General features: G+C 46.3%; 1 protein-coding gene across 2 annotated transcripts; it reads right to left on the reverse strand.

The window, feature by feature from the left end:
* Positions 1-439: 439 nt before the first annotated feature.
* On the reverse strand, positions 440-27,039 carry SLC25A33 (solute carrier family 25 member 33). Of its 2 annotated transcripts, none has more exons than XM_081871257.1 (7): positions 26,783-27,039; positions 10,736-10,915; positions 10,490-10,567; positions 7,404-7,504; positions 2,936-3,002; positions 1,820-2,103; positions 440-824 (listed from the first exon to the last, which is right to left on the reverse strand). In XM_081871257.1, the coding sequence occupies exons 1-7, from the start codon at positions 26,833-26,835 to the stop codon at positions 622-624; spliced, it is 966 nt and encodes a 321-aa protein (XP_081727383.1). In that variant the 5' UTR covers positions 26,836-27,039; the 3' UTR covers positions 440-621. The 2 variants fall into 2 exon arrangements, with proteins under 2 accessions (XP_081727383.1, XP_081727382.1); XM_081871256.1 differs by lacking the exon at positions 26,783-27,039 and adding an exon at positions 16,133-16,269.
* Positions 27,040-27,423: the final 384 nt, after the last annotated feature.

A 27,423-nucleotide genomic window follows, 5' to 3' on the forward strand; every position in this document is an offset into this window, starting at 1 on the left:
AGTTCCTAGTCTAGGCCAGCAATATCTGGAGGGCCACGGGGTCCCCATATCAGCTTAAAAGTTAATTTTAATAATCATCAGGTCTAGAGACTTGATTTTTTCTTTTTTTAAAAGCAACCCCCAAGACTCTCACTGTGTGAAATCATACTAGGCACCAATTTCTCTGTTTGTGAAGCCTCTTATCTTCTGAGATTACAAAATACTATTCTTCCAAACATCCCATCCAACGATTTTTGCTTCATTGGGGTGGGGGTAATAGATGAACGACCCAAGGTGTGTTATGTAAATTAAATAGTGATTTTAATTTAGTTTTGTCGTTTTTAATTTCTGAACCTCGTCTCTTTTAAGTTAAAAAAAGGTAATAATTAACTATTAACATTTAAACATCAACACCTTTCAGAAAGCATGAATCCCCTAAGGAAGAAAATAAAGAAAAAGAGAGCAGAAAATAAACTTTTTAAAAGAGAGCGCGTCATCAAGCAAAATGATCCATGATTTTTCCAACTCTCCAGTCCTGTCCGACTGTTTAAAACGGCTCTTTGCGAAGAAACTGGCCTGTGGAAGTTTTAACAGTTTTTTGTTTGTTTGTCTGAGTGCGTTTTTAATTCAAGTCTTGGTCTGCTACTTAACTCGGTCTTCTAACAGGTACACTATTAACTCGTAGGTAGACAGGACAATAGCCGTGTTTGGGATCTGCCGCATGAGCTGGGCAAAGAGTCCTCTGTAGAAGGCCAAGTAGCCCTCTTCCCGAAACACCAGCCGCGCCGTCTGGACAAACGTCTTGTACTTGGTGCCTTCCTCCCGTAGTCGTGTCCGTATAACCTCTAGGGTAGGAAAGAGAGACAAATGAAAGGTGTTGGAAGAACAGAATTGTAGAGTTGGAAGGGACCTCTAGGGTCATCTAGACCAAACCCTGCAATGCCCATTTTAAGTTTTCCCCAGCAAGTTACCTGGTGGCATAGTGTAGTGGCAAACTGATTTGCTTGCAAGAAAGAATTTTGGAATATGAACTTTCTGTATTTGCATAGGCTGGTGTTTTGCAGAATTTTGGTTTGCAAGAGGGGACAAGGGCACACCTGCCAAACAACCAGGTATCACCCATCCTCTTTTCAAGCATACCTCCCAGCAGGGGTTGGGAACCAGTTTAGCTCCACGGGCTGGATCCTTATCAAAACTGGCAATTCCACAATGACACCAGGTGCAAGGTGCTTTCAAGTCCTGAACACGGGTCTTCAAAGCATCTTTCAAGGCAATGCTAAAACCGAGTTGGCCACCATTGCTTTTAGGAGGGGGTTCCATGCAAACCACTTCCCAAATGAGGAAGGGGTTTGCAAGAAATTCAGCCGAACTGAAAAGGATTTAAAACCCCCTCCTCAATCAGTGAATAAGGGGGGGAGGTTAAATCCCGCTCAGTTTTGTCAGCACGTCCCTGTTCCCTGCTGCGGTTTAAATCCTGCTTAAATCGTAGGGTTAAATCCTGCTCAGTTTGGATGCCAGCCCACCCACTCTCTGGGTGTTCACAGCAAATGCAGGATTCAACCCTGCCTGCCCTCCCACCTGCCAGATGTCACGAGCGACATCTGATGACAGGCAGATGGGCGTGGTTTGGGGAAAATGGCCCTGCAGACAGATTTGGACCCCCCCCCCCCAGGCCTGGACCAGATTTCTCATCCCTGTTGTACAACCAACCATGAGGGCTAGCAACTTGATTATGAATGAATGAGAATAAATAAATAGCTAGGGGAATTTCAGGAAGCTGAACTGAAGGAGGTCAGTGCCTGGACGGAAGCCAGTCCAGCAGAGGGTGCAGCTCACATACCATGTGGGTAAGCAATGCATGACGCACAGCCTTTAGAAATGGCAGCGGCGACCATCAATCCGAAGAAACTTGTGGAGTTCCGCTCTGTCCCGCCAGCGGGAGAAGGGGCCAACCGGACCTCGCTCACGTGCTTCTTCAGGCTCTCATAAATAGCAAAGCAGATGATGGTCTCAGAGATCCCAGCGTAGGAGGCAGTCAGGCCCCGATAGAAGCCGCGGACTCCTTCTGTCTGGTAGACATAGCGAGCACATTGCAGCGCGTTCATCTGCTTCGAACCCCTGACTCTGGAATGCAAAAAGGCGGGTGGGGGTGGAGAGAGACAGCGATCAGTACCTTGAATCAACAAGCGTGACCGGTGGTCTATAGCAGTTCTACTCCAGGAGTAGATCTACCGAAGCCAGTCATGAATTTACTCTTGTAGAACTAGCATTAGCTGCAACCCAGAATTTCTCCCACCACCCTCCATCCCGAAAAATGAATAGCCATCCATTTATTCCAATTTTTAAGGCACTTTATATTTATTTATTTATTTAGAGGATTTGCACCCTACTCTTTGGTCAAAACGGTTCCCAGGGTGGCTGATGCACCGTCGAAACAAGACAGTCCCCTTACTTGCAGGCTTACAATCTTAAAAAACAAACAAACACACACACACACAGCACACAAGGGAGAGGACAGGGAGGGAAGAGGAAAATCAAAATTTAGACACGATTTTCTAAACCAGGCTTCCTCAAACTCGACCCTCCAGATGTTTTGAGACTACAATTCCCATCACTCCTGACCACTGGTCCTACTACCTAGGGATCATGGGAGTTGTAGGCCAAAAACATCTGGAGGGCCAAGTTTGAGGAAGCCTGTTCTAAACAGTTGTTCCCATAAAGACCAGCTGACACCGTTCAAAGGCAAGGAGGTGATGAAAGAAGCCTCCTGCCTATCTCTCCTGCTGAGGCAGCTTGGTGGAGGTGACACAGCTGAGCGAGACAGTGGCCCAGAATAGGATGCAGCCCCCAAGTGGAAGAGCCCCCCCCCCCGTTACAGCCCCCTCTAGAGCATCCTTTGCAAATACACCTTCCTTTCCCTTAGGTGCTGTTTCACCAGCTCAGCCCCTGGGATTACCTCCTTTCCAGCTGCATCCTGGTTTTCACCATCCATATGGGGTTCATCAGCGAGTTTGTGATAAAGGCTGCAAAACAGATGAGGGAGAAGGAAATTGGTTAACTTGTCAAAACACTGAGAAAAGGAAAGGACAGCTGGGGAAAAGGCAGCCTGGTGACAGGGCACATTTTGGCGCTTGCAGAAGGTCCCAGTTAAAGCAGATTGGTTAGCAATGAGTGGAAAGATCTCTCCCTGTCCGTGTAAGATGCCAGACACAAATAGATGCTATTGGACCAAATCAGGGACAGGGAAACTCGTTATCAGCCCCAGCTATCATGGCCAATGGTCAGGGATGTAGTTCAGAGTTGTAGTCCAGGAAAACCCAGAGGGCCACAGGGGCCCCATCCTGGCTCTATGTACTTTGGACTACAACTCCCATTAGGCCAATGGTCAGGGATGATGGGAGTTGTAGTCCAGAAACATCCAAAGGGCCAAAGCTTCCCCATCCCTGGACAAAAGGCTCCCAGGACCACTATCCAGGAAGCAGGAGTATCTGCTCCGGCTTTTATTTAGACTATTTTGAACAGGGAAGGAGAACCTGTGGCTCACCAGATGTTGCCGGACTCCCAACTCCCATCAGCTCCAGTCAGTGTAGCCTGGTACTCAAGAGATGATGGGGGCTGTACTCCCATCACTTGGAGGGCACCGCATTGACCAACCTGGAACTAAATGTACCAATGGTACTAACCTGGTTGTATATGACAACTTACAATGTTCCTAAGCAAATTTCTTCATGCAAACAAAACTATTAAATATTAAATAAAAAAGGATGTCATCGACTGCACTGGCTGACAATTAGTTTCTGGGCCCGATTCAAAGTGCTGGTTTTGACCTATAAAGCCTTAAATGGCTCAGGATCGCAAGACCTCAGGGTCTCCATATGAACCTACCGGACCCTGAGATCATCCTCCGAGGTCCTTTGTGTGCCTGCTCCACAAGCGGCGGCAACACGAGATTGGGCCTTTTCTGCAGCAGCAGTATGTGGAATGCTCTCCCCAGGGAGGTTCGGATGGCACCTTCATTATATACCTTTAGGCGCCAGTTGAAAATGTTCCTCTTTGATCAGACCTTGGGCTGATTGACATCCGATGCCCTTTTAAATGTGTTGTGGGAGGAGGGATTATTGGTTTGTTTTTGTTCTTATTTTTATTATGCATTTCGTGTGTTTTATCTACAAATAAAGGGAGGTATACAAATCGTAACAACAACACTGTAGCCTGCAAAAACTTTGCATATGGATAAGAAGCATCAAGGAAAAGAGATAGTTGTTTTGGTTTTCAAGATGTGTGCATCCCCCTCCCGTATTTCATGTATTTATTAAATATGGATACTGCCCTTCATCCAAAAATCTCAGAGTGGTTCACAGCATAAAAAAAAGATAAAAACACAAAATACATAGTAAGAACAAAACAAACCAATAAGCCCCACTCCCACAAAGATTTAGAAAGGTTTTTATTCTGCTTAATCACAAAGCACTCTACGCAGTGCACGCAATAAAATTGTAAAAAATATACAGCTATAAACTTGAGAAGAAGCACCTCTTGCAAATCCAAGGGAACACCACTTACAAGTAGCTCAGTGGCAGAGCCTCTGCTTTGCAAGCAAAAAGATCCCAGGTTCAATCCTTGACATCTCCAGGGCTCGGAAAAACTCCCTGTCTGAAACCCTGGAGAGGTGCTGCGAGCCAGTGTAGACAGCACTGAGCTAGATGGAGCAACAGCTTGACAGCAGCTTCCATTTTTCAAAGACAAAGAACCTCCTGCAGTCCCCGTATGGAAAATAGTTTATTTAATGTTGTTTCTTTCATCTCCGCAGGGGACAGTTTGACTGAAAAGCGTCTTTGAAAACCAGACTAAAAGTAGGTATCCAAATGCCTTTGTGCATGTGTGCTCAGCACTAAACACAAATCTAAATCCACCCTTCCACTTTTTAAAAGAGCCGATTGGCATTTCCTGTAGGTCTCTGTTGTGTCCAGGACAGGTGGAACATCTCAAGCTGCCCTTACAAATTCAGAGAATGTCTATGCATGAAAGTGTGTGTACTACCTATGCAGGAGCTCTAGGTGGCATTGTTGAGTCATCTGTCCACTTCTGGATGTGATCAACAGAGGTGGCTTTGGGGCAGAGGAAAAGGGTGGGTGATCACCTCCATCCATTGGCCCACCTGGTATAACATTATCAACTCTGACTTTAGTGTTTTTCTACAGTCTCATACAAGTGATCTCTCCCATCACCTGTTACCTGAACTTTTTTTGGGTGGGGGAGGGAACAGATCCCAGGGATTGACAGGAAGGTGCCTTACACCAAATCAGGCCCTTAAGTCCATCTAGCTTAGTACTCTTTACACGGGCTTGCAGTGGCTCTGTAGACTTGTACCCCAGCCTTTATCTGGAGATGCTGGGGGCTGGACGTAGGACCTTCTGCATGCAATGCAGGTGTTCCACAGTGGAGCCCTCCTGCTAAAAAGTAAAGTAAGATTCTAGTCCTCATGGTTCTGCATAAAGAACTGATTTGAATGGGAAGCTGCCTTATACAGAGTCAGATCACTGGGTCCCTAAAGTTCAGTGTTGTCTACACTGACTGGCAGTGGCTCTCCAGGGTCGCAGGTAGAAAGTCCTTTCTGACCTGGAGATGCCAGGGATTGAACCTGGGACCTTCTGCATGTAAAACAAGTGCTCCCCCTCTGAGCCACAGCACTCAGCTGTTAACAGGAAGGCAGGCAATTATTTGCATCAGCCACTGCAAATTTGCATACACACGGTAGAAACATGTAAAAACCAACTGAGCAGGTAAAGTGGCCAGATCAAATTAATGGAGACGCATATCCACATTTCCCGGTTGCTTTCTGCAGAAAGGCACATGTTTCCAAAGTTATGTAAGCGGCCCATGTAACACTTGGTTTATTTCAAGCTCTGCTCTGGCTTGAGCTGGATAGCAGCTTGTGTAACTGGAGAGCGGCTGCAATACACACACAGCTGCTCTGTGCCTGGAGATCGGCACTTCTGATCCAATGCAAAAACCAAAAAAAGGAAGACAAAAAGAAAGGAAATGCGCACAATGCACACAGGTGAGCTTGTCTCAGAAGGGAGGCAGCTCCCTTATTTGAGAGACAGAAGGAAACTGAGCAGTCCTCCTTGTTTGATTCTTGTTGCTCCCTTTGTCACACACTGTTGTTTTCACAAAGAGGAAGTCAGTAGCTGGGAATCACATGTGGGGAGAACCCTGCTGTTGCTTCCTGGCTTCCCACAGACATCTAGTTGGGAACAGGATGCTGAATAGATGGGCCACTGGACTGTATGTTCAAACATACATAAAATGTTCAAACAAGACTTCACTTCTCTTAAGTCACCCTCACACCAGGCAAAATCAAGGAAATGTGGCTTCAATTAGGCAAAGACAAACGTGGTGCAATATTTAATGTACACTGCTTAGAGATTTATTTTTTTAAGCAGTTTATTTAAAATCCTTAAATAAATAAACCTGGATGTGATAACTAGGGAAATTAACCTCATTCGTTTCAGCACGCCTTTCCTGTTTGGAAAGGCCGATCCAGACACATGACTTGGTTACATCTGTTCACAAATCTGTTTCAAAAGTTTTAACGTTTTTTAAAATACACTTTTATTTTTAATTGCATTTTTTCATTACACAAGTGTCTACCACCCTGGGCTCCTTTGGGAGGACAGGTGGGATATAAATTTAAGAAATGAAATACACAGCCCACCAACACCAAGCGTGATCTCATGGCTCCGAGGCAGAGCGTGAGACTCGTGTTGATTTCAAGGTCGTGGGTTCGAGCCCCATGTTAGGCAAAAGATTCCAGTAGTGGGATAGACTAGATGACCCTGGTGGTCACTTCCAACTCTACAATTGTATCTTGAATTTGGCCTTGTGTTTATTCACTCCTGGTTTAAAGGTGTGCCTGGCTTCATTGCTGTACAGCGTCCAGCGAATGCTGAAGATCCACTTCTTTACCCTGGCTTTTGACACCTGAGACACGAGTTTTCAGAGCCCACCTTGTACCGGTGATTTGTCATCTATTTTAACTGTTTTAAATGTTAATTCGGTGTAACCTGCCCTGGGATCTGCTGGTGAAGAGTGAGTAATAAATTTAATGATAATAATGGACTTGCAGCCAAGGCCGCTTGCCAGTCAAGTCTACCTGCCTCGGCTAGCATTCTGATGTCAGATGATTGCAAGGTGGATGGTCCCACCCACCTGTCAAAGGTAGCCTGTTGCGGGAAGGGGGAGGAGATAAAGATCCAGCCTGTTTGGCCAAAAAAGGTCTTCCCACCCACACCCGGAGGCTGCCAGGCTGCCAACCCCTTAGCCTGGTTGGCCCCAATAGAGGCACAGTTGCTTTTGCTCAATGCATCCTGATAAAAAGCGCTGGCTGGTAAACTACATCCCCTTCAATTAGGATTACAAACCTGCAGAACCTGCTGAGCAGACATGGACGATGTTGCTGTTCGGCACAAAGATGTTATTGAACTGCTGCTTGGCCTTGGAGTAGCAGGCAAAATAGACGGCCCTGTGGGAGAGGTAAGAGGAGGGGTGGGGGAAAGGGCTCTGAGTTCTAATCATGAATTGAAGAGGCAAAGTCAGGTTGACTGAGAGTGGGTGTCCTTGTAAAGCGATGGTCTCTGACCTTTTTGGTAAAGGTAAAGGGACCCCTGACCGCTAGGTCCAGTCGTGGCCGACTCTGGGGTTTCAGCGCTCATCTCGCTTTATTGGCCGTGGGAGCCGGTGTACAGCTTCCGGGTCATGTGGCCAGCATGACTAAGCCGCTTCTGGCGAACCAGAGCAACACATGGAAACGCCGTTTACCTTCCCGCCAGAGCAGTACCTATTATCTACTTGCACTTTGACATGCTTTCGAACTGCTAGGTTGGCAGGAGCAGGGACCGAGCAACGGGAGCTCACCCCGTCGCGGGGATTCGAACCACCGACCTTCTGATCGGCAAGTCCTAGGCTCTGTGGTTTAACCCACAGCGCCACCCGTGTCCCTTTTTAAACCTTTAAAACCCCATTAAAAACAAAAACCTTGTGCAGCCTGTCATCATCATCATCATCATATGGCAAACAAAAATAGGCAGAATGTTAGGATGATCATTTTTATTCAAACACTTTCCACTTGTCTGATCATCTGAGCACAGACTTCGCTTTGTGGTTTGGGACTACAACTCCCAACAGCCCCACAGGATGCATTTTCCACAACATCTCAGAGAAATAAAACAAGCCAGCTGTAGCTTTGAGAAACGCTGTACGTTGTGGGGAAAAGAGGCTTTGCACCCGCAGCCAGAGATGTTCTGGACTCGCCAGATCCGGAAGATGGCTTGCACTGCTCTGATTACTTGCTGTGCCTTTCTTAGCAAAAAAAAAAAAAAAAAGTGGCAATATATGCCTCCCCTTTTTCTTATACAGCACACACATAAATAATCCAAACTAAGCTAATACTTTATGTATTTTCTTAACATCTCATTTTTCCTCCAAGGAGCTCTAGGGCAGTGTACAGAGTTCTTAGCCTCCAATCCCATTTTGTGCTCACAACAACCTAGCAAGGTAGGCAGGGGTGGAATGTCCCATTTCACCACTTAGGGTGAAACAGGAAGTTCCGCCTTACCCTGCTGCCCGTCCCGCTGGTGGTGGAGAAGTGGCGTCGGAACTGGTGCTGATTTCTGGCAAGATGTTGCAGAAATCTCTTGAGATCCTGCATGCTTCTCAAGATCTTGCGAGATTTCAGTGTTGATGCTGGAGGCAGCAGGGAGCCTGTGGGTACACCTTGGCCTTGACGACTTCTGCCACCTGAGGCAATGGCTTCACCCCCACCTCATGAGTGGGCTGGGCCTGGAGGTAGTTTAGGCCTAAATAAATAGTGACTGGATTATCAATAGTGCCTTAGGGCCTGGCAAGCAAACAGAAGGAGGTCAGCGTTTTATTTCTGTGGAGGGACAGCCACCTCTCCTATCCATTCTCCCCAGTTCTGGCCCCAAAGAAGGATCCCAGAGCCAGAGCCATTAGCAAAGCGCTCCAGCTTTAGAACAAGGCTGCTATTCTCGTCCGAAAGGCTTTTTTAAAAAAACGAAACAAAACCTACAAATGTATCTTTCAGCTGGGATCTCAGTATTGTTGTCAAGGAGAAAGGTTTCTTTGGCCAGGGCTAAGCCATCAGCCTTTGCAGGAGAAGGGGAGAAATTCCCTTTCCCAATTAAATCATTACCCCAGACTGGAGAATAAAAGAGTGTGCAAGCTTGTCCAGCGAGCTGGAAGACGGCAAGATCTTGCCAGAATGGGGCATGTACAAGAAGGAGAAAAATGAGAAACTGAGTTTTTAAGACACTGAGAACCCACTGCAAATGCACACCTATTACGCAAAATCTCGCCCGCATCAGGAGCTATGCAGGATTCTAAAGCAGTACCGCAGCTAACCCGGACTGCTGATAATCCTCTTCACGACTCCCTTCTGGCTGAGATGTTCACCACACATTCCATGTACACTTTTCAAGCCTATCTTGGCAAACTTGAGGACTTTAATTTAAAGAAAAAGAAAGAGAGCCAAGACTATGCAGAATTTCATATCTAGGACCAACATGATCTGAAGACGTGTTAATCACTAGTCTGGGTCTGGTTTGTGCCTGGGAACCCTATGAATGGTCGGATTCCATAATGGAATAAAGGCAGGATATACCTCTAAGAAAATAAATATAAAATCCTGGGAAAGGGCATGGACTTTTCCAAATTTATGCCTCCAATATGCACAGAACCTCTCCAAGATTCCCTCTCTGTTGTGCACGTACACCAGGTTACAGGTTGTGCCCAACATTAGCCCTACCTTAGAATTTACAGACCTAACTTTGTCATTTTCCTTAATTTCAATGGGTCTTCTCTCAGCAGCGTGAATGTTGGCTACGTCACTGTCTTGAATAAGGTTTCCAACACACACACCCTGCAAAGACTGAGCAGAATACACATCTCTATCAAGCAAGTGAAATAATCCACTGCATATTTTTAAAGGCCCTGGTTTTGGCTCCCAGCAACCTTGGGCAGGTGCCCTCTGTGCCCTGCCAGGGTCTACCAACACCTGTCCCAGAATCCTCAGCAGTAGATTTACCTGCTGGCAGGACTGTTGAGAAGCTGACTTCTCCCACAGTGCTCCTGGGCCAATGATGCTATGAAGGACTGTGGGAAATGGAAGCAGCTGCCTGTTGCCACTACCAGGTAAGCCTCTAGTGAGTTATATAACCAGAGTTATAAGCCAAGTACATCAAAGGTTTCTGAAAGGTTAAAAAGCAAGATGAGAACCAGTATGGCTTGAGTGCCAGACTGGGACCTGGGAGAGCAGGGTTCAAATCTCTACTTAGCCATGAAGCTCCCTTGGGCCAGTCACTCACTCAGCCTAACCTACCTCACAGGGTTGTTGTTGTGAGGATTAAAAAAAAAAGGAGAAGTATATGTGCCACTTTGAGCTCCTTGTAGGACAGATGGCAGGATAGGAATGCAATAAATAGATTCGTACCTTGATGGCGCAACTCCAACCAGGTTGGGCCCCAGCCCACGAAACAGCGACCGTGGCCCCTCCTTTTCCAAAATGGATCTGCAGTTTCGGGGGGGGGGTGAGAGAGGGGAGAGAAGATGAAGCAAAACATATCTGGACAGTCCGGGGTTAAGAACAGAGAGCAAGGACGCAGTGAAAGGAGGGGGACCCCATTTAGCTGTGTGGAGCTGCTTAACATTTCTAGAGGGCCAAGCCCATTATACTCACTTCAGGACCCGGATAAGGCCCGGAGAGACGGACGTCTGACGGACCACTCCTTCGCCACTGATCGTGCCCAGCTGGACTTGTGGGTAGTAGACTGTGCGGAAGGCCAGTTTAGAAGACTGGAGCCTCGTCTTGATGACTTCCAGCGGACAGGTGAAGATGGCGCCCACTGTACCACCACACCTGGAAAAAAACAACGTAGAAGACGTCAGATGAAAGGGAAGAAACCACACGGACCTCAGTCCTGAGCATGTGATCCACCACACTGGCATGCCTACATGTGCCGCATTAATGATCAGTCTTTCAGCGTGGCAGCAACTACTCTCTGGAACACCCTGCCTGTTAGGTAGGCACTTTCATTGTACACTTTCTTGCACCTCCTAAGAACTGTTTTCGTTTCGCCTTTCCAAACACCTAAAGTTTAATACACAGTTTTATTTTCTAAATGCATATTACCAACTGTCAATTCATTTTATATACAGATTTTTTTTGTAGGCCAACTTATTTTTAACTTCTGACTCCCATGAAATAATTACAATGCCAATTTTCAAATTTTATAGAAACCAGTTAGAAGTTTTTACGATTAAGTGGTATTCAGATTCAGTTAAATAAATAATAATGTGCCTTCAGAATCCTTGGCAATGCAGAAGAGGTTCCACAACAGATTTGAGGATGCGCTCTTGGTGAGGAAGAAAGGTCCCCTGAACTTTTGAAAACCCAGATTTTAAAAAACCACATACGTATAATAAGCCTTGGATGCTTACACTGTCAAACAAAAGCTGCTTATCCATGGCCTTGACACAGAAAAAAGAAACTGTCCCTTCTAAACTAACTCTTTAAGAGATAAGAGCAAGAATTTAGTTAGTTGCACTTTATACAACTGAATACAAATCACAGCCACTTGCCCTAGGAAGCTGCCTTGCATACCAACCCAGACCATTGGTCCATCCAGCTCAGTGCTGTCCATGCCACAAGTGGGGACCCTGTGGCCCTCCAGATGTTGATGGACTGCAATCCCTGATTGTTGACTGTGTTGGCTGGGGCTGCTGGGAGGTGGAGTTCAACAAACTAGAGCATCCCAAACTAGAGCATCACTTGCTTTTCTTGCCCCTGTGACTCTGCTCTGAGCCATGGCACCCAACCACCACTGGCAAAGCAGCTTCAGAAATCACTCCAAAATCAAAAGGGCCACCTTCCAGATAAACAAGACAGGAGCCATGCAGGTCAGGTCACAGGAGAGGGGCAGAACATTTTGCCCTTTGTGCTCCAAAAGGAACTTCTTGCATGTTCCCTGGAGCCAAGGCCCCAAATGGTTAGCCCCATTTTGAACAAATCAACTACCTGATTTGGTTACCTCCAAAAAGCATGGAGAGGGCAAGGCCTGCATCTAAAGCAGGTGTGGGAAACCTTTGGCCTTGCTTACAACTCCCACCATCCCTGGCCATTGGTCATGCTTGCTGGGGCTGATGGGAGTTGTAGTTCAGCAAAAGTGGACTACAGTGTACATCAGTCACAGACAGCATGGCCAATGGTGAAGGATAATGGGACTCGTAGTGAAACATCTGGAGAGCTGAAGGCTCCCAATCCCTGGCTACTGTGTCACACCTGTAACCTGGGCACCAGGTCTATGTGTGAGAAAAGGAGAGCAGAGTCCACCGAATGACAGACAGCAGGGGCCTTTGAAGACCAGCTGTTATCTGAGCTTCTCTCTGCTCTGTGTACAGAACCAGAGGTTTGACATTGGCTTTCAAGCTCTGCAAATACAGCCACGGCCAACGCAATCAGGTTGCATTCCTCCCCCTCATGGTACACAAGCCCTGTGCTGTTCACATGTCCATGGAACCTAAAAGAGGATCAGCACGGGGAGATGAGGAGAGGGAGAGACAGCTCACTGCAACCAGCCTGAATGTTTTCCGAGAGTCTCAAGATTTTAAAAACAGAGCACCTCAAAAACACAAACAAAGGTCTGCGGTCAACATGCACCCCACTACCTTGCAAATACCGTACAGCAAGCAACTGATGGGCACACATCTGGTTGAAGGAAGGAGGGACTAGGTGCAACAACAAAACAAAACAAAACAAAACAAAACAAAACAAAACAAAACAAAACAAAACAAAACAAAACAAAACAAAACAAACACCCATAGAAAACATGTCCACCTAGGAATGAACGCTGGTTACTAAACATACTATGCATGGCTTGCATGTTCTAAAGCATCTCTGTGCAACAAAGAGACTAGAACCTTGGGCTAAGTGGCAGCAAAAAAATCCAATTCTTGGGCTGCCAAGAATGACAATTAAAACCTGGTGTGTGTGACAGGAGTGGCCTGATTCCCCAGCCACTCCATTTAATCCAGTGATCACTGCGTGCTGGCATCCAATGGATGTCAGGCCATGGTATGGGGTCCTGGGTGGGCACAGGAGCACCTTCAAAAAAAGCAAGTAACATGAAGGCAGTGTATAAAATGGGCTACTCCCTCCAACGGTGCCGTCACTGTGCCCCAGTTATACAATTTTAGAAAAAGAACAAAGATGCTATCGGTGGCTAAGCTTTTTCTCCGTGGGCTTTTTATAGAGCTTCTTAGCAGCTACGCCTGCTGCCAAAAGAGGCCAAGAGAGGGTCATGTGAAAATTATACGGAAAAGCCAAGAGGGAGAGAAGGGGACTGTCAGCCAGATGAAACCCCCCCCCCCAAGTCACTGGCTGGCAGGTGAAGGTTTTGAGACCCTCTTTGCTCTTGTTCCTGCCCCCCCCCAATCATTTATTGCAGGTCTGGGGAACATTTGGATCTCCATATGTTGCTGAATTTTAACTATGGAGAGGGATGATAGGAGCTGTAGTTCAGCAACAGTTTAATAATTGGTGCACAAGTTTGATTTCCCCACTTTTCCCTCCCTGTCCTTTTCCCCTTGTGTGTCATGGTTGTTTAAAAAAAAAGATTGTAAGCCTGTGGACAGAGACTGTTTTGATGGTGTGTAAGCCCCTCTAGGAGCCTTTTTGGCTGAAGAGCAGGGTGCAAAAGGTCCAGATCAGCCTTTCTCAACCTTGGGTCCCCAGATGCTTTTTGGACTACAGCTCCCATCATTCCTGATCACTGGTCCCGGTAGCTATGGATGATGGGAGTTGTAGTCCAACAGCACCTGGGGACCCAAGGTTGAGAAAGGCTGGTCTAAATAAATAATAAACACAAGATCCATAGGCCCACATGTTCGCCACACCTGGTTTACTGCATACAAAAGTTTCCAGTTAGGCAGGAAACATAAAGAGCCCTGCTGAATTAGGCCAAAGGCCTATCTTGTTCAACATCCTGTTCTCACAGTGGCCACCCAGATGCCCCAATGGGAAGCTCAGAATCAGGACCTGTTTGCAACATTGCTCTCCCCATTAGCAATCCCAAGAAACTGGTATCCAGAAGCAGTGTTCAAAATTAGCCAGGCGCCAGGCGCATTTTGCACCTAGCTATCAGCTACTTGCGGCCAAGGGAAGATGCCCAGGTGCCAGGATGATGACACCTGTCGTCTCCACCATCTGGAGGTGCATGCCTGGGGATCCTTGGCTCTTGACTATTTTCACACACCAGCAAAACATCCTGTAGAATTCTATCCGGTATATTTTATCTGCACAATCAGAATGAATTTCAGGGACCAAACAGTTTTATTGAAAAACAATTTTAGAGCTGTCTGGCCCCAAAATGGCAGCTAGGTATTCTGTTTTGGCGACTAACTCTGGTTTAAGGAGCCATTTGGCATGTACCTTAAATATCTGAGTTTCTAGCATTGTCCACAAACATACAGTGCTGACCAGAGGATAGAGGCAGAACATAGTCATTGTGGCTAGTAGTCACTGAGAGCCTTTTCCATGAACTTGTCTAATCCTTTTGACAAAGCCATCCCAACTGGTGGCCCTCAGTGCCTCTTGTAGGATTGGATTTCATTGTTTTGAACGGACGCTTTGCAGAAATGCTATAACTTTTGTCTGTCCTGAGCCTTCCCTTCCATTACAGTATTTATTAATGCAGTAGTAAATTGCAAAACAAACTGAGCCCAGCAGCAAGTTAGCAAATGACAGCAAGCCAGACGGCTCCACAAGACAGGGCATGAAAGCAATAGGTGTCTCCCCGTTATTTATCCTAAGCACCCTGAAAGATGGACTTCCTCTGTAATCTGACTCCCAGTACTTTTCTGAGCACAATTCAAAGTGTTGGTGCTGACCTTTAAAGCCCTAAACAGCCTCGGTGCAGTATACCTGAAGGAGCGGCTCCACCCCCATCGTTCTGCCCGGACACTGAGGTCCAGCAACGAGGGCCTTCTGGTGGTTCCCTCGCTGCGAGAAGCCAAGTTACAGGGAACCAGGCAGAGGGTCTTCTCGGTAGTGGCACCCGCCCTGTGGAACGCCCTCCCACCAGATGCCAAAGAGAAAAATAACTACCAAACTTTTAGAAGACATCTGAAGGCAGCCCTGTTTAGGGAAGCTTTTAATGTTTAATAGGTTATTGTATTTTAGTGTTTTGTTGGAAGCCACCCAGAGTGGCTGGGGAAACGGAGGCTCAATGAAGCTAAGCTGTTCAAATAAGCTCCTGCTGCTAAGCTTCCCACCTTCCACAAACTAGCTGAACTGCATCTTAATAGATATTTTTAAAAATCAGCATTCTGAAATTCCGCAATGTAGGATCTATAATGGCCTGTTTTTTGTATATATGTATTATGTACACAGAAATATGACAGGACACAAGCGTATCAGATGACACTTAAAACAAAACAAACTGAAAACACCCACTGATTACTGTACAATTCAAGCCATCTACTGTAAACACCCACACTAATATTTTCAGGTATTGCATTACTCGTTTTCCTTCCTCTTTCCGCAGGAACACTGTCAATCAAAAGCACGGCACTCAGATACGGTAAATCCCAGTGCAGATGAGATCAGGCATATTAAACAAAAAGGAAGTGAGGGCTACCTTTGGCAGATGAAGCAACAGCAGATGACGAGTTCCATAACTGAACATGACCGGAGGAGGAGTACAATTGTGGCCTTATATTCGTATGCACCATACTAGGGTCTGTGCCCCAACTTGCTCCACTTGCCAACCCCACTGCCATTCCCCAACCTTCACTCCCTAGAGTGTCCCCTTCTCACCCCATGCAACCGCTAAGCTTTCTTTTCTTGACCTCTTGGATTGTTCTTCATGCAATTCCCGGTTTGTGATACGGCTCTGCAAATCCTCTGAGTGACGACAGCCTTACATTTTTACGTATAGAGGAAGAAAATCAAACCCTTCCCCAGCAAAAATCAGCAACGGATCATTCACACACGCTCACACAGAGACGGTATCATGGTGCGTCAACCAGTAAGTTGGCCTTCTGTGGGCTTCCTTCTAAAAGTAAGGCGCAAGGTTACCAGGCGCAATGGCATGCTACTCCAGCCGCCCCGTTTAGTGCGAAGAATGTTTTGATTGCACGCACACCCACACGCCCTCCGACGAGCCCCCTGCAAGTGATATCACATGTTTTGCAAAACATTCCGACTTCTCTCCAAGACTTGGCAGACATCCTCAGAGCACCAGCTGTTTACCTCTTCTGCTAGGCTCAAACTCTTTTTAACCTTCTCCACAGAGACTGCTCCCCATGCCTAGCTTATATATCGAAAGGCAGCACTGCAGATGGATGGCCTCATAGTTCAATGGAAGCGGCATAAGCTGTACAATAAGGTGCCAGGTTTGATCCCTGGCATCTACAAGTAGAGGTGATAAAAGTGGTAGGGTTTGGGAGAGACTTAGCCCCCAAGCATCTTGGAGGTCTGCTTGCATCCTGGGCAAAATTGGTCGCAGAATCATAGAACTGTAGAGTTGGAAGAGGTCCTAAGGGTAATCCAATCCCCTGTACGTAAGTTCCAAGAAGCGTGGGTATAGTTCAATAAACCGTGCGTACCTTTTCATGCACTCAAATCTGTTTCCATACTGTGAGAGGTGGGGAGAAGGTTTGTGGCTCATTGTGGCTTTGGGCAAGCTGCAGGCTTTCAATCTCAATTTACCCCATCTGTAAAATGGGGCAAGTGGACCTCAGCAACCACACAAAAGCTTTTCAAGTGCTTTGTGAAAGAGAAGTATAAACTACAAGACCAATTTGAAGCAGTCCTTGACAACCTGGTGCCCTCCAGATGTTTTGGACGAAGCCTCCCGTAGCCACAGCTCAGTGACAGAGTGTCAGCTCTGCACACCAAAGTTTCCAGCCTCAATCCCGAAATGCATCTCCAGGCAGTGTTGGGAATACAGAATTAGATGGACCCAATGGCTTGCCTCTCTATAAAGCAGCTTACCATGCTTCTAGATTAAGCTAACAGTCACCCAATAGAACCATTAAAAAAATAAACAAATTTGGCAACCAAGACTCACACCATTCACTCAACCAAGGAGTAACCAATGTATTAAACCAAAGAGCTGTCCTGGGTGCGCAAGCCGTTCCCTCTGCTGTACACCTGCAACCCCATGCGCCACCGCATTAATAGCTGCATCGTCAGCATGAAAGGTTCACAGATGTCACTGTGGATTTTAACAAAGCACATTGAGCAACTCTGGAGGCCTGGAACAGCCGGTGCAAACCGGCTCTGCAGAATAATTAATTATCCTTTGCGGCAACCAATTCTGCAGGCACTGGGGGTGGGGTTGTTCCTTTCTCCACATTCTTGCCCCCAAAGCAGGAAAGCTACTGAAAAGCAGCCTGCTGTGGATCCAAGGGAAACATTTTGCATCATTCCAAAGAAGAGCCAAACATCTCAGATGTGCAGAGGAACGAAGGACTTCAGAAAAGCAAAAAAGGGGGCGTGTCAAAAAGAGGGTTTTTGCAGCAGGTACGAGGAGACATCCATCACAAGCTGACATCTCGTGTCACTGACAATCACTGTAAGCAATACTGAGCTACACGGACCAATGGCCTAATCAGTATAAGGCAGCTTCCTTTGTTCATATATTTTAATAAAATATTTAATAAAATAAAATAATAAAATTATTATTATTATTATTATTATTGGAACAGCTGTAGCTCAGTGGTAGAGCATCTGCTTTGCACACAAAACCCCCCAGGTTCCATTCCTAGGTATGGCTGGGAATTGTCCCCTGCCTGAAACCCTGGAAAGCTGATGCCAACCAGTAGGCATCTAGGCTGAGCTAGATGGACCAATGGTCCAGCTTGCTGTAAGGCAGCTTTCTATGTTCCCATTCGTCCCAGGTGTTGTTGGAGGGGATGGGTGCCTTTACTACCAGGGTGGGCAGCCTGTGGGCCTCAGCCTCCTTTCAGAAGCCATCCACAAGCGATCAGTTCTGACCTCTTGGTTTCGAGATCATCAAGGAAACCCAGCCTTATGAGGGATGGTTGAGGGAGCTGGGTATGTTTAGCCTGGGAAAGAGGAGGCAGAGATAAGATATGATAGCCATCTTCAAATATCTAAAGGGCTGTCAAATGGAGGATGGAGCAAGCTTGTTTTGTCCTGCTCCAGAGGCTAGGACCAGAACCAATGGATTCAAGTTACAAGAAAGGAGATTGCGACTAAACATCAGGAAGAGCTTTCTGACAGCAAGAGCTGTTTGACGGTGGAACAGTCTCCTAGGAGATGCGGTGGATTCTCCTTCATTGGAGGCTTTTGAGAAGAGGTTGGATGGGCATCTGTCATGGATGCACTAGTGGAGATTCCAACATTGCAGGGAGATAGGACTAGATGACCCTCACTGTGCCTTCCAGCTCTACAATTCTTTGATTCTATGATCTCCTGAGCATAGGATGGGAGAAAGAAAAAGGAAGTGGGGTGAGCCAGAGAGAAAGAAAAGGGGGTGACCTAGAGAGAGGAAGGAGCAAAATTAAGGACGGCAGGACAGGGGGCGACCCAAGGAAATGAAAAAGGGGGCCACTGGCCCCATCCATCACTCATGAAGGAATGTGGCTCTCAAGAAGATAAAAGAGGCTGCTGACCCACCCCACCCCACCCCATTTTAAACATTCAATAAATCAATAAAGAGTAAAATAAAACAAACTCTTTGCCACTCAGGTTGATTAATGTTTAAGTTGGACCAAGGGAGGCCCAGATAGGTCTCCCTCTTGCCCCACAAGCTCAACTTGAAGGGGGGGGGGACCTGACTTTTCCCCTGCTGTTTTGTTTGCTGCCAGATATATATTAAAGCAAAGGGAAACTGCTAACACCAGCTCCCTCCAACACTATAATGCAGGCAACGCCAGGAATTTAGCAAAGACAATGGCCTGCAGCCAACGTTACTCCTACTCACGAGTAGTCCAACTGAAATTAGCGAGCCTAAGTTCACCCATGTGGGACTAACCCATTCATTTCAGTGGGCCACCTCTGAGCAGAACCTAGCGGGACACAAGCCAAAGCTTTTTGCGCAAATAATGCACAAGCAGCTCATGGAACTTGTTGCAAATGGCTGCTGGCTTATGACAGCATTTTGAGAGGGGAAAGATCCCATAACAACCAGCAGTCATGCTAACTGAATGGATCACCCTGGCTAAGAGGCAGTCGACCTTTAAATGCTAGGGACCAAGGACAAATGGCAGGGAAGAAGCATTTGCATCAGAAGGACCACTGCTGGGCAAGAGGGTGGTGGGCTGGAGAAAAGAGGAAGCCTGGCTTAGCCCAAGGGTCAGGTACAAGTGATGGTTGGTGTGTGTGTGTGTAAAGATTGGCAGAACAACAATACCCTCCATCCACCATTAATAGACCCTATCTTTAAGGCAATGTCAGAAATTAGCCAGGCGCATTTTGCGGCAGATGTGGGTCCAATTGCAACCACACGGAGGTCTCTGGGAGCCAGGTTGGCAACTGACATCTCCATCTGACTGTCCCCTCCAGCTTTCATAAGCAGAACAGCTTATTTATTGAATGTATATACCACCTTTTCCTCCAAGGAGTACATAGTTCACCCCGCTTCCTCAGTTAATCCTTACAACGACCCTGTGAGGTAGGTTAAGGGGCTGTGACTGGCCCAAGGTCAGCCAGTGAGCTTCATGACCGAGTGGGGATTTGAACCCTGATCTCCCAGGTCCTAGTCTGACACTCTAACCGCTACACCACACTCATTTCCTAGAGTCCTTTTGCTATGGGGCAGCTATATAAATTAAGTAGATTTATATGGGGAAAGCAAAATGTCACTTAGAGAAGGATCTGAAATGTTTTCCTTGAAGTTTGAATTTGTTTTAGTCTGGATTGTTTGATTTGATGTTTTAATGTGTTGCAAACCACCTTGAGATTTTTTAAAAGATATAAAGTGGCATAGAAATGAAATTAATAAATAACAATTCACTGGAAAGAGGTGCCCAGACATTACATTGTGGTGACCACAACCCAAGTTTAAGGTGCTATTTGGCGATTAGCTTATATATCTGAGTTTTGTTTTATTCTGGGTTGTTTGATTTGATGGTTTAGTGTGTTGTCAACTGCTTTGAGATTTTTTTCTTTAAAATATAAAGTGGTATAGAAATGAATAATGTCTCATTGTAAAAAATTATAATAATATGGTGCCTAAACATTTTATTGTGGTGCTTGTAACCTAGGTTTAAGGTGCCATTTGGTGATTAGCTAATATATCTGAGTTCCTAACACTGCTTTTTTAAGGAACTTTGCCCAAGGATCTTCTCTGCTTAAGTGAAGGAGAAACCATTTAGCTTGGAACAGCAATTATTGACTATACTGCAGAGCTAGAAAATCCCATGTGCCTGGTTGCCTAGACATCTTAAAATAATGTTGGCACCTAGAGAACTATTTTTTTTATTCCCTCAGCAGATTCCCATGGCTAAGGAAAGGAAGACATCACTTCAGGGAAGGGGCACACTTTCCAGCATTTATTTAGAACAGGCATAGGCAAACTTGATCCTCCAGATGTTTTGGGACTACAACTCCCATCATCCCTAGCTAACAGGTCAGGGATGATGGGAGTTGTAGTCCCAAAACATCTGGAGGGTTGAGTTTGCCTATGCCTGATTTAGAACATTAAGAGAATGCCTTTCAACATGAAAGCATTATTATGATGGTCTGATATTTTTAAAACACTGCATGAAGTCCACACAAAATAACTGAACACAAAAGAGATACAGATAGAGAGGGTTTGCAAATGCTTTGATGGAATGGAACAGTCTTCACCCATAAATGTGATGAAGGAAAGATGCAGACCTCTGAGAGGAGGAGCCACCACAACAAAAGGCCCTGCACTGAGGCAATTACGACCAAGCCTACCCCAAAGGACAAAAACCAGGGTGACATTCATGCCATACACTTAAAGCACTATGTCACCACTTTAAACAGTCATGGCTTCCCCACAAAGAATTTATGGGAGCTGTAGTTTGTTCAGGGTGCTGGGAGTACCTTAGGAGACCTCTGCCTGTTCTCAGAGCACAGATTTGTTTAATCCTCTTTTATAGCCATCCAAGCCAGTGGTCATCATTGGCTTGTCCTGCAGGAGCGAGTTCCATAGTTTAACTATGTGCTGCATGAACAAAGACTTTCTCTCACCTGTCCTGAATCGTTCAACATTCAGCTTCATGGGATGTCCACGGATCCCAGGGTTATGAGAGAGGGAGAAAACCTTTCCCTCTATCTACCTTCCCCAGACCATATATCATTTTAGACACCTGTCACCTCTTGCCTTACCTTTTCTCTAGACTAAAAATCCCCAAATGCTGCAACCTTTCCTCTCGTAAGGGAGTTTCTCCACCCCCTCGATCATTCTGGTTGCCCTTTTTCGAACCTTTCCAACTCTGCAGCACCCTTGCTGAGGTGGGGCGATTCACTTCCAAAACAGATCTTGGCAACTCACGCCAGCCAGTGAGCCAAGCTGCATATTCGGGAGCTAGTGCTTAAACTGGGGGGGGCAGACCCAATACAACTCCCTCAAATGCTGGCTCTGAAGATACATACTGAATACACGCAGATCTATAAATATATGCAGGCAGAATTCTGCAAAATAGCAAATGGGGAGGGGACCTAATTGTTTTAACAACCACACCCTATTAAGGGTTTCCACATGCAGGTCCAAATCTCAAGACCACACCAGGGAGAAAGTGCTGCTATACTGGCATTCTGCCTTGCAGGGACAGCTTTATATAAAGGTAGGCAGGAAGCCCTTAAGCTAATTAAGTCCCTTTCATCCTGGATTCCATCATCTTGCGGTGGAGAGAATCTAAGCCCTAAGTAATTATTTATACAGATTTGGAAAGGAGGGAGAGAGTGGGAAAACAAAAGCTTGCAAAGGAATGCAGATACAGTACTGAGAAAACTGCCTCCTGTATTTCCAAAGTGTGATCCTAAGCACACTTCCCAGGAAGTAAGGTCTATCACAGAATCATAGAACTGCACAGCTGGAACGGACCTGAGGCTCCTTGCAATGCAGGAATCTCAACTCAATGGACCCTCCTTGGATGCAATGGTGCCTTGGATTAAACTAAAATAAAAGAGTCTTTGTTACAAAGGCTTCATCCCTCTGGGTCCCCTGAAACCAAATCCAAACCTCTGGGGGTTGCATCCAATGTCCGCCCTACACTGAGTAGACACACTGAAATTAAAGTACATGGCTAGCACAAGTCCATCAATTCAGTGGGTCTACTCTGAGTAATAGTATATTTTATTACATTTATATCCCACCTCAAGGGTAAGTACATAGCTCTCCTTCATATTTTATCCTCACAACAATCCTGTGAGGTAGGCCATACTGAGAGGCAGTGACGGGCAGAAGGTTACACCTAAGGCCAAGCGGGGATTTGAACCCTGGTCTTTCCCAGGTCTTAGTCTATATCACTCTCCAGGGTTTCTCAAACTTGGGTTTCCAAGTTGTTGGACTACAACTCCCATCATCCATAGCTAGCTAAGCTAAACTAAACACTATGCTGTACTGGCTCCACATTTCATAAAGCATCACACACAGTATATGAAAGAATAACATGACTAAGGAATCATTTAGCTGTGATTCCTGAATTGCAAGGGGTTGGACTAGATGACCCTTGAGGTCCTGTACAAATCTACGATTGTATGAATTTCAGAAGGCCATGTTCGTTGACGTCACAGCTTTGACTGCATGGTATGGATGTGACTGTGTACACCTGGTCAGGTGGGAGGAGAGTAAAAAGCGAAGTCAGAGGGAGATGAAGCACTGGAAGTTACTGAAAGTGCTAATTACGGTATGTACTGAAAGCTGGCAATTCACAAAACAGTTTCTGATGACACAGACAGATAACCTGTCATTAGAAAGCCAGTCAAGGCATACAATGCGGGGAAATAATCCTCTGTCTTGGTGCAGTTTGCAAGTAACAGCACTGAAACTCTTGAGGCACTGATGTAATAACGAAGAAAGTTACCAATTTAAGAAAACAGTCATTGCACACAAGAGGAGAAAACAAGCATTTACACACACACACACACACACACACACACACAGAGAGAGAGAGAGAGAGAGAGAGTGAGTGTGTGTGTGTGTGTGTGTGTGTGTGTGTGTGTGTTCAGGGATTACAAATCAGTCTGCAATTCCCTCCCCATATACAGTGGTACCTCGGGTTACATACGCTTCAGGTTACAGACGCTTCAGGTTACAGACTCCGCTAACCCAGAAAAATTACCTTGGGTTAAGAACTTTGCTTCTGGGTGAGAACAGAAATCGTGCTCCAGCAGCACAGCAGCAGCGGGAGGCCCCATTAGCTAAAGTGGTGCTTCAGGTTAAGAACGGACCTCCGGAACGAATTAAGTACTTAACCCGAGGTACCACTGTAGAGGGCACATTTTCTAAAAACACAACACAGATCTATCCCCAAATGATATTGAGGCTGGCATGGAATCCTATGTGCATCTATATGGGAGAAAGCACTAATGACCCCAGAGTAGACTTCCTTCTGTGTAGACACAGGAAAGTTCCCTTATTCAGAGTCAGACAATTGCCCCATCTAACGCAGTACAGTACTGCCTACACTGACAGGCAGCCACTCTCCAGTGTTTAAGGCAGGGTATCTCTGAGCCCTACCTGGAGATGCTGGGGATCAAACCAGGGACCTTCTGAGCTACATCCCTTCCTCATAAACATGCATGGGAATGTGCTCTGCTTACTTAGAAGTCGGTTCTATTTTTAAAAGCTGAGTTTACTTCCCATGTAAGAAGAGACCTAGATCTGAGATCCAGGGTCCTTCCTCCGTCACCATGGATCAAAACACCACACACACAGCGTGCTGCACAAAAAAGATACCCAGACAGCACTCTTGCTTACAAAACACAAATCTGCCTCAGTTCTACTCTGGCCTGGTATGATGCAACACTTGGACAGATATATCCGTATAACATCCCTCTTTGCCCAAGAACCAGCGCAGAGCAGACAAGGCAGCGTGAGACTTGCAGCCAGGAAGCAACAATTTATAATGCAGTATTTGCCTAAAGCATGACAAATGAAAAGGGGGAGCCGAAAGCCAAGAATACGCTAGCTAGCTGGGTTGGGTGTTTTTTGAGTAGTGATGGAGGGGAGAGCAGGATTTCCCTACACTTTGCTAACCACAAATAAGCAGATGCATGAAGCAGACTTTGGAGGGAGGGAGGGAGGGACGGATCACACACAATTTAGTGTCTCTGCACTCCCAGATTAGTTGTCTATAAAAAGCAAGCCGGGGAAACCCACATCCTCAGAACGTGGAAGTCCTTTCTGAATAGAACAAGGACTTAAAATAATAATAATAGAAATGCTTTTATTTTCACTTTCAAGACAATTAAAAAAGAGGCTATGGTACAGTACTTCCAAACAAACAAACAAACCACAGACACATTCTAAAGTCTCCCCAGATTCCTGCCTAAGATCTGGTCATGCCTGTTCAGGTATCCATTAGGCCCAGGATGGCAAGAGGAAAGGCCCCAACCTTGCAATGCATGCAATAAACCTGCCTTGGGAAATAATAGAAGCAGACTTCGCCAACCTGGCGCCCCCCCAGAAGTCTTAGACTACAACTACATTGGGAGTTGTAGTCCATAGGAAGCTGCCTTATACAGAGTAATACAACTGTCCCATTTAGCTCTGAATTGTCTGCACTGACTGGCAGCAGCTCTCCAGGGCTTCAGGCACAAATTCTCTTCCAGTCCTACCCCCACTGGGGATTGAACCAGGAGGCTTCTGCATGCAAAGCAGACACCCCACCAGTGAGCTGTGGCTGCTGGTGCAGGTGTAGCCCAAACCACTTTAGACCATTGCTCTTGTAATGTACTCATTTCATTTGTAAAGCACTTGAAAAGCTCTACTGTTCACTGAGATATGTTAGTCCCATTTTACAGACGGGGTGGTGGTGGCTGAGAGAGCCAGCAGCTTGCTCAAAGCTACACAATGAGTTGACGGCTGAGCACAGGTCTGATCTTGCTCCACTGGGAAAGTAAAGAACAAAAAATTAAAAGGGCCTTGCTGGATCAGAGATCCATCTAACCCAGTGTCCAATCACAACCTTCTGGAAAGCTCACAAAAAGGACAGACTCCTGCGTTTATACATGGATGCTCATGACAAACAGCAATGAAATGGCACACCCTGCATAATTATTTCCAACCTTCTGAAAAGCCATTTAAGGCACTAGCCATGAGGGAATAAGTAAACTGGCCTACCTCACAGGGCTGCTGTAAGTGCATTATTATTTTTATTACATTTGCAGCCTGTCTTTCCTTCAAGGAGCTCAACACAGTGCTGACACATGTACATATTGTACCCTTACAATAATCCTGAGAGGTAGATCAAGCTGATGGGAGGGCAAACTGGCTCAAGGGCACCTGGTGAGGTTCATGGTTCAATTGGGAGATTTGAACCCAGATCTCCCTGCTTCCAGTCTGACACTCAAACCCAAGAAAGGGTTAGGGAACCCGCAGGCTTCCAGATGACCCCTGACTATTGGACGTGCTGGATGATGGGAGATGGAACCCAAACGCACCTGGAGGGCTGCAGGCTCCTGCACCCCTGGCCTAACCACTATGCCACATGTGTACAAACACAACTGACATTCTAAAACACTATATGAATGCCGCAAGCTATCACCAGCAAGGGCTTATGAAGTGTGTGGGGAGCACATGTGTATGTTTGTGTTTCCTTATAAATAAACAAGGCCTACTAGGTTGGATGGAAGGTTCATTTATCCAAGCATTTTGCTTCCAATAGAATGTGCACTGCTGGGCACTCCTTAGCAGGTATTCTCAGAACCTCAGAGGTAGCCTGCGCCTGTATATGGATGTACCATTTTGAAGTCACGGAAGAGAAAAGCAAAGAAGAGGGAAGGTACGAAGAAAGAAGAGGAGAATGGGCAAAGGGGTGAATGGAGGAAAACGTAAGAAAAGCCTTGCTGGATTAGGCCAGTGGCCCATCTAGTCCATCATCCTATTTTCACAGTGGTCAATCAGGTGCCCATTATGGGAAGCCTGCAAGCAGGAACACAAGAGCCCTCTACCCTTCTGTGGTTTCTGGCAAGTGATATTCAGAAGTGTTAGCTTTTTACTGCCTCTGACCGTGGAAGCACAGCATAACCATCATGGGCAGTAGCGTTATTTTCTCCCCACCCCACCCCCCTTGAAAAAGGAGGATGAGAAAATGGGTAGGATGAGGATAATGACATAAAAGACAGCAGGGTAATATATAAAGAGAGACAGAAGAGAGACAACAAATAAATGTAACAAATAAGAGAGACAACAAATAAATGTAAATTCAGAGGAAGAGGGAGGGTAGTGGTCAAAAGGGAGGGTAAGAAATCAAAAAAGAAGAGATGAATGGAGAGAAGGGGTGCATGTGAGAGAAAAATACAAAGAGGTAATAATTTATTTATTACTTATATCATAAAAATTATAACACCGCCTGATCGTAAAAAAACAAATAATTTCAAAGCGGTTTACCAAAGATTGATGAATGGAGGAAGAAGGGGATGGATGGGGGAGATTAATGAATAAAGTGTGGGAGGGGGAATAATGAATGAGGGTGGGAGAGAAGGATGAATGGGGAGAGAAAAGCTAACGCTTTAAGGATGAGCCCAGAAGGATGAATGAAATGAGGGAGAAGGACTCACCCTCCAGCGAAGAGGTGCAGCAGCGTGCTCTTCTCCTGCGTGGGTCCGGCCATGCCTGCCTAACTGCCTGCCTGCCCGGCCCGGCCCCGTCCGGTCACCACAATCCCCGCAGTTCCTACTGCTGCTTCCAATGCCGAGGACGGCCAGGCAGAACTGGGCCTGCGCCAACACAGCCAGCCAGGTCACGCGACGCCGGCAGCCAGCTCCACGTGCATAACGAGCCAACCGCGAGGCAGCCTGGCCGGCTGCGAGGTTAAAACTAAAAAAAAAAAAGGAGGCGTGGCGCCGGCTCTGACGCCGTCCCGTTCCGGAGGCGGCGATAGGCTCCCCGCGACGCAGGCAAGGGGGCGCGGCGGCCGGCGCAATAGAGTTCAGCCCACGGTGACTTAAGAAAGGGAGGTGGGGCCAGCGCACAGTTTGCTTCAATGTTAATTTTATGAATGGAGCGCGAAGGGAGGGGGCGCAGGGGATTGGCGCATTCTGAGAGGGGTGGGTGGGGCGATGACGGTGTTTGTTTGAAGGTTGGGTCCTAGGCGCGTTTACTTGCGAGTAAAAAACACCCTCCATCTGACTGCAGTAAAAACACAACAAAGGGTTGTATCCAACTAAGTTTTATTCAAATGCAGGCCCATTGAGTGATA

The sequence above is a fragment of the Podarcis erhardii genome (assembly GCF_964252035.2).
Source record: "Podarcis erhardii genome assembly, chromosome: 7".
Lineage (NCBI taxonomy): Eukaryota > Metazoa > Chordata > Lepidosauria > Squamata > Lacertidae > Podarcis > Podarcis erhardii.